The sequence below is a fragment of the Manacus candei genome, unplaced genomic scaffold (genome assembly GCF_025592945.1).
Source record: "Manacus candei isolate 608988 ecotype Guabito, Panama unplaced genomic scaffold, ASM2559294v1 h1tg000005l, whole genome shotgun sequence".
NCBI lineage: Eukaryota > Metazoa > Chordata > Aves > Passeriformes > Pipridae > Manacus > Manacus candei.
In genome coordinates this window covers 11,886,391-11,899,264 of record NW_026138053.1, presented here as the reverse complement: position 1 = coordinate 11,899,264, position 12,874 = coordinate 11,886,391, and the positions used below count along the sequence as shown (strand labels likewise).

The following is a 12,874-nucleotide window of genomic DNA, read 5'->3' as shown; positions in this document are numbered from 1 at the left end:
CATACAGAAGTTAAATGGAAGCATATGGAAATTCCCCTTCATTGTGTACAGAAACTAGAACGTATCCCGTCTTCACAGCTGCAATCTGTGGGAAGTCTAGGAAGCACTGACCCTCTACTTCTGCACTGTCACAGAGTAGAATTCGTTCACTTCATAAATTCTGGCCCTTTCAGCAATGTGTTTGCATCCAAGATTACCCAGCAGCCTTACTTCTGTCTGAGAGTATCCAGCTGTTCACTCTCCAGTACACTTAGGAGTTCTGGCCAGCTGATGGCAGGCTGTCTAGGAGTCTATGCAGTATCTCTCTCTCTCAAGGGATTTGAGGGAATATGCCACTGAGCATAGTACTAGCACAAAATTTCCTTAGCTCATACTTGATATTTGATGCACTTAGCTGGAATTGTGTCGAAGATTGGGTCCTTTTGTGATGCACACTTTATTTTTTTAATGTTAATCTCATGAAAACACAGAGGGAGAACACCATTTTATAGATATTTCAGTGGCAGAATGACACTCTGGGGGTGGGAATATCTATGTAAGAGAAGGAATTTCTCTCAATGACCAGAAGGAAGAAATACATTAGTCAGGAAGACTGGCAGTGTAAGCAGCCATGAAGCTATTGTTACAAGAACAACAAAAAGCATGCTTGATAATATTTGAGCTAAACCACAATGTTAGAGATTAGTTCTGCTTTTAGTTCATACTATAATCTCAGACTAATACAACTATAAGTTTGAGAGGAAGAGATCCTGTATCATTAGGTTCATTTCATGAGTGAGACCTAAGTAAAATTCCCAAAATATGCTAAAATTCTTAGCAGTTACTGTTCTTCAAGTTGATGTTTGGTGTTTCAAAGATCAAAAGCAGTAATTTTTCTGCTCTTACTTTCCTGGAATTCAGCTCATGAAATTTAGTTTTGAAAACACAGATAAATGACTTAGTGAATGGCCATAAATCTGGGGTCAGGCAGCAGCAACTTATGTCTCTAGCAGCTGGTAGGGTTGTCTATGCTGGCATGAAGAACCTTGATTACCTAAGGACATCAGTGCTTAATTTTAATGAGTGATATCTTTTCTACTTCTCACAGCAGGGAATACAGAACATAGAAAACTGTGTGCATTTCAGGGTTATGTGAAACAAGTGTCCAGTGTGCTTTGTGGTATATCAATAGCCAAATGAGTTTATCTGCATTGTTCAAAGGAAGTGAGACTAAATTGATGCCATTTTCTAATATTCTCTATGTCAACCACCAAAAAAGAGAAGTGCCTACATAGTGTGTTTATGTTATTTTCAGTCTTCTAGTATCTAGGAGACAAGATGAGAAAGAATAAAAAGAATTAATTGGTGCTTTTTTGCCTTCTTAGATGAAATTTTTCTCAGTTAATCATCCTAAAGTTTTCCATGTAAAATATTCCATTTTAAAAACAAAGCTGAACCCATACCAAAGGAAAAATAGCAATTGTTTGGCAGCCTTACTCCCCAGCCCTGTTGCAACCTAATTTAAATAACAGCAGGCAAATCAAGTGTATCTCTCATTCTGTACTACCTATAGTAAGAAATTATACAATCCAACTAATCTGTGCCAATAAGGAGTCACACCATACTATTTATAGGAATGTTACAGTGTGCTTTTGTTGGGATTTTAAATTACCTTTCTCTTGGATTCCTACCCTTTGTTCTGTGGCTGGCTAAAGGCAGGCATGGCTCAGAGAATCGTGCTGGTTTCTTCTACTTTACTTTCAATTCAAAGTTATATAGTAGAAGGTTGATGTTTTAAATGGTAGACCTTTTCACTTAGTTATTAGTGATCAGATCAGTTGCCATGGGCTGTCAACGTGCACTCCTTTGAAATGGAGATCTATGTGACTAGCAGAAAGGTTTTGGTGTGTTACGTGTGTAACATGGGCTGAGAATCTGTGCAGTCTCCTGACAGGCCCATTTCTCAAGCTCCAAGCTATGACCCTCTTTGTGATTAAAAGGAAGTCACAAGTGTTCAAAGAATTCATCTGGTAATTATTAATGATAGAAGATAAAACCTAGAGAGAAATTTCTTTATTACGCAAATCTGTAAAATGAAAACATGTCTGTTTTCCTCCTTTAATATTTCATCTTGAGATTCCATTCCCTGATCAGCCCTATGGAGGATGCCCAAAGAGAAATGACAGGTCACATATCTAAAAAGTCTGAGAAACACCAAAACTATCCTTTAGCTGCTCAACACTTCTAATTTCCCCCTTCCTATGTTGCCCTAGGTGATTCCTCCACAGCTCTTCCATGATCTTCTCTCCCCTTCTACACTCCCCCAGCTTAATGACTTGTCCTCACTCCACCTCAGTTTTTTCTTGTCCCCTCCCCTCCTGTTTTTGAGACATTTCAGATCAGGGGACAATAGAACTGCTTAATCTTCTTGGATTTTCATCACAACCCATTTTGTGTGTGTTATAGGTAGCAGTTACAGAAAAAGTGCAGACACTAATTTGATCAAGATGTTCAGCGTTCTTTTAAAATATGCTGTATAGTAATTCAATAATTGGGTTACACAATTACATAATCGTAATGTGAACCCAATCTGAATGTTTTTATAAAGGTCTCCATCACTTTTGAAAACACCATTGGTATTTTGGTTTTGATCTCTAAGCACATTGAAGTCACTAGGTTTTTTCCACAGACTTCAGTATTCTTTGGCTTGGAACCTTTCTCTTTGAGTGCAGTGGAGCAGCTCAGTGTCGTCTTCTGTAGCTTCTTTCCTCTAGCCCAAAAAAATGCCTGTAAACGTTCAGTCCTGGCTTATACCAAAACAAGAAAAGACACTAACCCAAGAGTTGACTCACAAAAGCTGTGTCCCAAACTACAGAGGTATCAAAAGTATTCAGACACCTTTTCCTGCCTCCTCTTTTTCCTTTTCTTATGGTTTGTGTTCCCTCGTGCTGACCAGAAGTAGCAGTGGTGAAATACTGACAGATGAGTTCTCATGGAGTATTTCTGCTCTTCCAGGGATTGGAATTATATATCAGCTCACAGGGAAGGCCTGTTCTTGAGAGGTTTCTGTTTCAGAAGAAAAGCCTAAATGATTTTGGATACACACTGTTCCTGAGTTACCAGTCAGCCATTTTTACTTTTTCTCCAGAGAGAATTGGATGGGTTCTCATCATATGTTCTGACAGAGGTTTTGATGTGAATCAGTAAATTCAAGTCAGAGAGAACAAAATTCTGGTATGTTTTTTCTCAAAATATTCAGGAGAGATATGGGAGTCACAGATATTTTTCCAGAGAAACTAATCTAAATTAAATCAGACATGCTTCCAACGGTCATTTTGCAAGTCCCTATTGCAACTCTGAAAATCAGTCATGATTGCATGCCCTTCATTGTAAACCCTGACCCAAGATGTAAGGTTCTCTGCAACTCAGAAATGCACCATAAAAACATAGTTCATTTTCCTCTAGGCACTGCCATGGTAGCATACTAGTTCTCTCTGATGCCAGCCCAGCCCATATGTCACCAGGAAAGCTGTTATGTCTCATCCTCCCACTGCATACTGCTGTAAAGAGCTTGACTCTGTCTTGATACTTATCTAGCTCTTCCTTTGAAGTGGTCATTGGTTTTAAGTTGTTATTAACTGGTTTTAATTTAATGTTACGTGGATAAACAGTCACGGGTTTTTTTAGAATTATGGAAAAAACCTCCTAAGTCAGCGAGGGTAAAATATTCTTTTTCATTTTGCATTTTCCTATTTAAGGATTTTTCATCTGCTTGTAAGAAATGGATACAGATTTACAATCTTAAATAATATTTTTGGAATGTTTTGGCAATAATATTTGCTATATTGTGCTACAGTAATACAACAGGTTATCTTTGTTCATCTATTGGTTATTAAAAAAATCAATTTACCAAAGATATTTTATTCTAACAATAGAGCAGTTCACAATTATAAATTGCTTTTAATCTTGCCTCAAACTGGTTTACTAATGGAAGAACTTTATCTGCTTGTTTTAAAGTCTTACTAGCAAGATGAATTTTTGCATGTACAATTTATAATATGCTAAAAAGAAAGCACTCCATATAAACAGTGCTCATCTAAATTCTTCTAAATATGTGTCTGTTGCATGCATACAAAGTGGATGAAAAAGGGAGCAGAAAATAACAGGCTGCAAGCTGGCTTCAACAGAGACTGAACATTTTGCCTATAAACTTTTAAAAAATCTTTCTTAAATTCATAATTCAGCAAACAAGAAACTTATTTTATTCTTTGAAGCTTTATTTAACACTTAACATACAAAGAAAATTGGTTTTCATGGTAGAAAAATGTTTCCCCTCTCCTAAAGTTTAAGTAGCGTCTCCTTGATGATAACGAAAAATAATGCATAATTAGTATTCCAAATCACTTGTTCAATACTCAGGGGCCAAGAGGTCCAGATGGTCCTCCGGGAGAACTGGGAACAGAAGGCATTAAGGTGAGTGCTTCCATTACTCAGTACTGTACAAAACACCGAGGTAGAAACAGATAAAAGAAAACAAACAAACAAAAAACCAACCCAGCATGGCAAAAGCCATAGAGTTCCATTTAATTCAGAGATATGCAAATCCAGAGATTTGCAAATTTCTGCCTTTCCAGGTACTTCCTTATTATGGTGTGAGCCCATCTAAGCCTGAATCTGCACTTTCTACGGTTACTCAGCATTTAAACTGACAGCAACTATATGCAGTTTATCTACCAAATGCACATAGAATTCACACGTTGTTGGTTATTTATCAGGGAGAAAGAGGTGATCCAGGAAAGAAAGGAGTTCCTGGGCTCATTGTAAGTATCAGAGCCAATCTTTGTAGTAAGCTTTAACACAGTAACCACTAATTTCTAAACTGCGTTTGGAAATTAGCTGAAGCCAGCATTATGTTTTGGTATTTCTCTTTGACCAGGGTAAAGCTGGAAATCCAGGAGAAAGGGGAGATCAGGGTGCACTTGTAAGTATGAAATTAACTAGTACTTCTGCCAAAAACACCCACAAAATCTCATACTTTGTTTGACACTCAGTTATGAGGAAGTTTATCTACTTCAGAGCAGCTGGAAAACTCTGACAGTACAGTTTGCATTTATTCATAGAAAGAATCAGGGCCAGAAGTGAGAGCAAGTTTGACATGGTCTTGTCTGCTACAAGACCAGTGTTTTCATGGATGATGATCCACAGAATACAATGATAGCAAATTGCAGCAGAAGCAATGGCCATTGTGGTTTATAGTGGGGTATTATAAGTTTGTTTGGGCTCTTTTTTTTAGTTTTATTGTAGTTTTAAGGATGACAATCATTGTGACATAGAAAATTAATTATTTGATAGATTTTAGGTTAGATGTGTGCTGTCAATGTGGGGTTAAATGTACCAACATGTAAAATGTATATCACATGTATAGGAGAAAATTCCTCCTTTTAGGGCTTCTTTCAATGGAAATTAGTGTGTTCTGTTTGAGGCTTTCTTTTACAAAGCAGGTTACCAGTCAGTCCAAATTGCACTGGATTTTCAGCAAAGAAAGAAGCAGGAAAACAGAAACAAAGCAGTAATAGTGGTAATTTTGTGCTGCGGTTGAGACTCAAAATGTTGGTTGTCACTATATTTCTCTTACCTTTTCTGGTCAGATTTAGGAGCTAACAAACCTGTCATCTTTGATATAATGGGTTTTCATTTCCTCTTCATTCATTAGAACTTTTAAATGTATTTATATATAAAGAAACGAACGAAGCAAAACCTCATTAGATTGAAATTATGTAAAATAGTACATTTATTGCAAAGTACAAGATACTGCTCTGGTACTCCTTTAGCTACTCTTTCTAGAAGAGACACAGAAGTGCTATGAAAAAAGTTGAACAGAGAGAAAAGTGGGCTGTGAACCTTACTGATTGTCTCAAATACAGCGTGTAGGGCAGTTTGTGCACACAAGCAGCACATGGTTCTAAGGGGAATGACAAGGACCTGGTAAATGTTGGGTCAGCTGAGCTCCATGCGTATGTAAAAGAAACTGAGGCAGGATTTATCCAGGGCTGCCTCACCTGCATGTCAACCAGAAAAAAAAGGCTGCACATATTTCTTGGATGTTCCTGTGTAAGTTATTGTGTAAGCAGAAATAAAAGGAAGTGGCTGTTTCACATAATATGAAGCAGCTTGTTTCCAATGATTTTTTTTTTATTTTATTTTAATCTTCCAGGGTTTGCTTGGGCCTCCCGGAACCACAGGAGACAGGGGACCAATGGGAGAGCCAGTAAGTTGATCCTTATGCTGCTTAAAAGTTTTTTCCATGTATTACATGAACTCCCTGGCAATTCAAGATCTCTTTTACCAAGATTCAGTATTGCCAGCTGTGGTTAGGAAGGAATTGTGGGGCAATTGTTCCAAAACTGCAGAGCTAGAGTCTGCCTCCCTTGCTTAGCATAGCTTGCTCGTTAGGAGACCTGTTAGTCATATTGGGAAGCACTGAAGTAAGGGATGCACGATATAAGAGAGCATGACAGAGTCTGGACCACAGTCTTATGTGGCTTTTACACCACAGTGTGGTAGACATCTTTATTATGTATTGTGTAAATGTATGTGCCAATACAGATATTAGTGATATTTTTTTAGGCAAATATTAGAGTTGTTATTCAGGAACTCAGGAACCTCGACTATTTGGCAGGTTAAATTTTCTAGAAAAAAGAGACTGCTATAATAAACCTCAGACATTCCTCTGCTGGATGGATTCTTGTTGCTGTGTCAAAGCCATGCTCACTTTGATGTGGCTAATATTGCTACAGAAGATCATGCAGAATCTGCAACAAATCTATGTAATGTGCTGCAAGATATAGCCATGGCAGGAATAATATTGCAGCACCATCTCTGGGGGTAAATCAGATTATATAAATACAGTGAAAGCATGTGTGCTGCCCTAGTGGGACTTGGGAGAAGGCTGCCATTTTATATTGCAGAAGTCTAACAGAGTTGACAAAACTGTGTGTTTTCATTGCTTCTGGAAAGCAATTTTGCACAATAAATGGTACAGAGTTAATTTAAATCTTGAAAGAGAACTGCCAATATAAATTATATTTATTTTAGTATTTATTATTTTTTTCTAATATTATTTCTACTAATCCATAGGCTGTCATGCTTACAGCAGGTCATTGCACATTTGGGGTATCATTTATTGTATCTTATCTTCATGTTGCAACATCTGAGAGACTTACAATGCAAGGCTTATATGTCAAATTCTTGCCATTTTCTGGTCCCAAGTCTGAATTTTCTTATCTCTAGAATGACCATCTGCCTTAACTGAACTAAGCGGTCTGCTCTTGAGCAGCCTACAATTCTGTTGTGCTCATCATCATAGAAACTATATAAATTCAGTGTCAAAAGCAAAAAATTTATCCTGTGAACAGGATACCATTTTTATCGAGTGCTGAAAGAGTACAATGTCTTCACAAAATGGTTTGTGGAGTTAGAAAGAAGTGATAAAATGACAGAAGATGTTGCAAAACAAAACGCGTGGCTCTTTTTTCAGCTGCCTATCCAAGCAGCTTGATTTCATCTTCTGTCATCTGGTCACTACATGAAAGCCAGCTGCTGAGTTTTTCTGGCCCTTTCACGAGTTCCACACAGAGCAGAAAACCCCTAATTGTTGGTGAAGGAGCAGAGAAATGTAAACAGTTAGAACTATTTTTATTAACCGGCTTGATCTAAGTTGCATTCAAACTTGATCTACCTGTCAGACATTTCAGTCAAATCCTTTGCAAATTACCTGATGTTAATGGTTAAAAGGAGTCCCCTATACTGCTACAGATTTTTGGCTTCTGAAAATTTCAGGGGAAAGATAAATTACCAATCCAGCAGCCTTATCTCCATGGTAATGTGAGGAAATACTTGGCTTGTGAACCAAACTTAAGCTTTGTGACACTTGCCTAGTGGAATTCCATGGCATTGCTGCCAATGAAAATCAGTGAACTTACTTTAGGACCAAGGGAGTTCTCAATGGCAAGTTAACTGCAGTTTTAGTTGTTCATGCTTAAATGAAGTTACAAGGTCGAATGTATGCATCTACTGAAATTCTGTAAGTCATATGCAATTTACGTTATTGTCACCAGGGAAGAAAATACTCTCATTGTCACTGCCAGGTCATCAGGTGGAGCAAAACTGTATGCATAGTCTGTAAGAGGAAGTGAAACAAACTAGAATAAATATTCCTTTAAAAGGCTTCTATCATTAATACAGGTAGCAGCATCTTTCTCTTGAATGAGAATAATAGATCAACAAAATGTTTTGAATTTAGAATGTGTTTAAACACAGATGAGTCCCAAAGTGGTAAATGGATACGAACTTTACTAAAGTTCAAAGACCAATTATATCCAGAGGGCTGATTTGCCTTGACATACATTCATAGTGGCTATAGAATCAGCTGTAAGCAGGTTACAGGCAACTTCTACCCCCCAGCACAAAAATCCGACTCTGAAAGCCCAGATCCTACATGTGGAGAGAATTCAAACATGCTGCTTTGGGAAACAATCCCTATGTGTTATTGAAGTAAATTTATTACTTATACATAAGGCTTATAATAAAATGCTCATGGTATAGTTACTAATATTACTAAAAAAGCTCAAGCCTCAGTGACTGTTCTGTGCAAATGCTGATAAATCCATGGCAAAGCACACAGTAGTTTTTTTCAGTTAATTCCACACCAGACTGTAGGCTTTTCCACAAAGCAAACCAGACAGTCTAACAAACCTTAATTAAACAAAGTCTCAGTTAATCAAGGGAAGAGCTTAGTTCAGATAATAATTTGGTTTTGGTCTAAAAGAAAGGACATCTGTGCTATTATTTGAGATTTGTTATTTCAGTGTGTTACGGTTGGCAGTGAGGTCTCTGGTACTGTATGCCATCATGGGATTGAAATACACTGCTGGATTCAGGAGGAAAGACAATGAAATACAGTTCTTTATGCCAGTTGGAAGAGTTGTGAAGAGACAAATTGAAGACTATATGATGTAATTTAATGGTAATTGAATGATGCCTCCAAAATTTTGTTTAATGCCAGGGTCCAAGAGGACAACCAGGGGATGCTGGCCCTAATGGAGAAATGGGTTTTGAGGTGAGCTTTTAATCATTTGTATAGCAATTACAAACACTCAAACAACTGACTAAGCCCGGACAATATGTTTAGAAACTTATTTTTTGTTGCCTGCAGCTGACTTAAATACCATGAGCTACTGAGAGACTCTTACTAAAAGCTGTTCCAAAAAAATTCTAAAATAAATAGCTTTTTCTGTTGAGAACCTTGTCTTTGAGCATACATTCATGACATCTTGACATAGAAGGTGAATGTTTTCCTTGCAGTTAACAGTAAAACAACATTAATCATATGCCCTTGCAAATTGTAGATGAAGAAAAGCAGCTGCAGACAGCCTTCTTGCTAACTTCTGCTTCTGTTTTTTGCTTTGTTTTTAATATCTCATTGAAAGAAATGTGACAGAATGTATTAGCCACATTTGTAATGAAGTACCTGAGGGATAAGCTCACTTAATACAGAAGGGATTTGGCTTATTCAAAAGAACGTGCTTCCTCAGTCACACAAAATCCAGTCTTCTGATTGACTATTAAAAAAAGGTTTATATGTAAACTTTACAAGAAGCAGTCTGATACCATTAACTCATTAAGGGCTGAAGCCTCCAAAAAGGGCTTTGTTCTCCAAAGGCTTTATCTACTTGGCTCCAAGCCTAAACAGTGATGAAGTTGTCAGTTAGATTTACAAAACATAGATGTTTGCTCAGCCTACCGGTATGATGAAAGGTTCAGGCTTAGTGTTCTGCTGAGTCTTCAATATGTTCTGACCCACAGTGTATTTCCTGAACTCCTCCTATTCCCTCCTTTCTTCTCTTCTGTTGGGCTCTAAAAAGAACAAAGAACTGTGTTGTCTTAATTTGATTTTTCAGACATGCTTCTTTCCCAGTGTCTTATGTCATTCTTCTGCTTCAATTTTGGCTGTACTGTTTAGTTGTTGCAAAATTATTATTAGTGATCATGTGCAACAATAGCTCTTGTACCATACAGGGACCTCCTGGCCCTGAAGGAGAAGCTGGCCTACAGGGGGAACCAGGTGCAAAGGTAAATGCTGAAATTATTTTCTTTTGTGCTGTTTAAATTTTCAAATTTGCTTAAAAGCAAATCAGGGATCTGATTCATTAGCCAAGTAGATAGTGATACAGGAAATGAACCATTAAGAAATATTGTTATTGTCATGATGACTGCACTGTTCGTAAACCCTGTCGTTGTTAGGAGTATTGATCTTTAAAATCTAATGTTTTTCTTGTGATATTCCAGGGAGACATTGGACATGCTGGGAAGTCTGGAGAACCAGGCGATCAAGGTTTAAGGGTAAGTGAGGATGCAAATCCTCTTCCAAAACAGGAAAGTATGTTACAAATGAAATGCAGGTTGAGAAATCTTGATTTATCAGACAAATTCAATAAGAGGCTATTTTCTGATACCTTTTTTTTTTCGTATTGTAGCAAGTTAAAAAGTATGTTGGTTGGGGAAGAGTGGCTTGTTTAGCAGAAATGGACTTGAGGGTGCTGTTTGACAGCCAACTGGATATGAGCCAACACTGTGCCCAGGTGGCCAAGGCCAATGGCATCCTGGCCTGTATCAGAAATAGTGTGGCCAGCAGGACCAGGGCAGTGATTGTCCCCCTGTGCTCAGCGCTAGTGAAGCCACACTTGGGGTGCTGTGTCCATTTCTGGGCCTCTGATTTCAAAACGGACATTGAGATGCTGAAGTGTGAGAGAAAACCAACAAGGCTGGTGAAGCACGAAGTCTTGGAAGAAGCAGCTGAGAGAGATGGCTTTGTTTAGCCTGAAGAAAAGGAGGCTCAGGGAAGAGTTCATTGCTCTCTACAACTGCTTGAAAGGAGGTTCTAGTCAGGTGGGGGTTGGTCTCTTCTGCCATGTCTCAAGTGAAAGGATGAGAGGAAATGGCCTTGAGTTGTACAAGGAGAGGTTCAGACTGGATATTAGAAAAAGAATTTTCACTGAAAGAGTGGTTAGGTGTTGGAATAAGTTGCCCAAGGAGGTGATGGGGTCACCATCTGTAGAAGTGTTCAAGAGACATCTGGATGCGGCATCTGGGGATATGGTTTAGGGGTGGTTCTAGGCTGATGGTTAGACATGATGATCTTGAAGGTCTCTTTCAACCTTGATGATTCTGCTTGATTCTATGATTATAATGTTGAAATATTTCTAAGTGTCTCATGTCTTTCGATCAATGTTTGGACTCCATGATCTTGGAGATCTTTTCCAGCCTTATTGATTCTATGATTCTCTGTCACTGAGACATGAATGAGTGCTTTGAAGGTAAATCCAAGGGTGTCCAGCCCAGCTCTTAAGATGACAGCACACAATAACTCTGTGTGTGGATACCCTATCTAGGTGAGATAATGAGAATATTATAGTCTCATCAGAGTAATGTGTCTCTCTGTACTACCATCTAAAACATCGGATTTGCTTCTGGTGCTTCAGCACTTGATTTTACCAAGCACGCCTGCTTATTCTTCCTGTGCAGACTTTATCCAGGATGCTTTTAAAAGAGCATATAAACTATATTCTTTCAGACTTGAGTCTCACCATTGAACTCTCTTGTTCCATTGGCTTCTTGCTATCATCTTTTCCTTCTGCCCAAAATACACCAGCTAGGTGCATTGCATAATTCTACCTGTCCTTGGAGAGGAGAAATTCCTAATAATGGTCCTGATAATGGGTGTTCCGGACTTAATCATACCACAGTGTGTGAAATACTGTGTTATTAGTATAGGGCAGCACATATTTGCAAGTTACCAGTGTCTTTACCTGAGAAAGGCAAATATTCTAAAATGCCATGGTGCTGATAATGATGTTTTTTCATGCCCCTAAGCTAAGTCACTAAACATGACAATATGATAGTTATCCACATAAACATGGAAGTTTCAGGACAGAATAGGTGTATTTTTGAGGTTGTTGTAATTATATGTTGTATACTCTGAAACAAAAAAGTCTCTCCTAAGTCTCCAGTGCTATATGGACATAGCACTGCCTCATTTTTCTAATACTGATAATCTTTTATGTTTTCTTGTGTTGGAGATTCATGGGCTGTGGCACTGAAGATAAATAAATTGTAACAGCAACATAAAAGTTGGCCGAAAAACCGTAATCACATGTAAAACTAGTATGAGTTCTTTCAAGGCAATACTTCTATGTCAAGAAATTTAGTCAATAACTTTGTTTTCAACTGTTCCTTTCTATAAGGGTGAACCAGGACCTCCAGGAGAAGATGGTGTTCAAGGAAAAGATGGCACAAAGGTATATTAAGTTTTTGTAGCAGATGTAAAGAAGTGATATTAGCTTAAGAACCCAAATCTCCTTTTTTATCCTATTTCACCAGGTAAACAGAGCCCAGCTGAATGCACTTTGTTTTAACATAGGATATCCTATATATTATAGGCTTTCCTGTACCTTTTAGGTACATATCTACCCTGCAAGGGCTGCAAAGTTGAATAGGTTGACAAAGAAATGCGAGTTGGACGAGTGAGTACAGCTTATTTCTGTAGTGACTAAAATGCTGGAAAGAGTAAACCCAAGGGTGCTCTGCTCTCTGAATTAGATCAGTGCTGTGCCAGGGACTGTGGCAGGTGCCAGGACAGAGGATGTAATAGAGAACAACCTCAGATACTTGGTCACAGATGGGGCACAATGTGGCTGTAGGAGTGTATGAATGAGATAGAAAGGGCTTTACCCTAACTTAGAGCCTGATCTGAATTTGAGAGGCATCAGTTTTAGTGTGTTTTGTGTCAGACCTGAAGATTCAGAATTCACTTTTCTCATGAACAAGTAATTCTGTA

The 12,874-nt window shown here is 38.1% G+C and overlaps 1 protein-coding gene across 3 annotated transcripts in view; it reads left to right on the top strand.

The window, feature by feature from the left end:
• The window catches only part of COL24A1 (collagen type XXIV alpha 1 chain), a 124,630-nt gene that overhangs the window by 80,931 nt on the left and 30,825 nt on the right, over positions 1-12,874 (top strand). For 2 of the 3 annotated variants that reach the window (XM_051803852.1, XM_051803840.1), the window contains 8 exons: positions 4,399-4,452; positions 4,755-4,799; positions 4,916-4,960; positions 6,194-6,247; positions 9,044-9,097; positions 10,057-10,110; positions 10,327-10,380; positions 12,282-12,335. In XM_051803852.1, coding sequence (XP_051659812.1) covers positions 4,399-4,452; positions 4,755-4,799; positions 4,916-4,960; positions 6,194-6,247; positions 9,044-9,097; positions 10,057-10,110; positions 10,327-10,380; positions 12,282-12,335 — 414 coding nt within the window. The remainder of the gene's footprint in view (positions 1-4,398; positions 4,453-4,754; positions 4,800-4,915; positions 4,961-6,193; positions 6,248-9,043; positions 9,098-10,056; positions 10,111-10,326; positions 10,381-12,281; positions 12,336-12,874) is intronic. The other variant, XM_051803849.1, reaches the window with a different exon arrangement.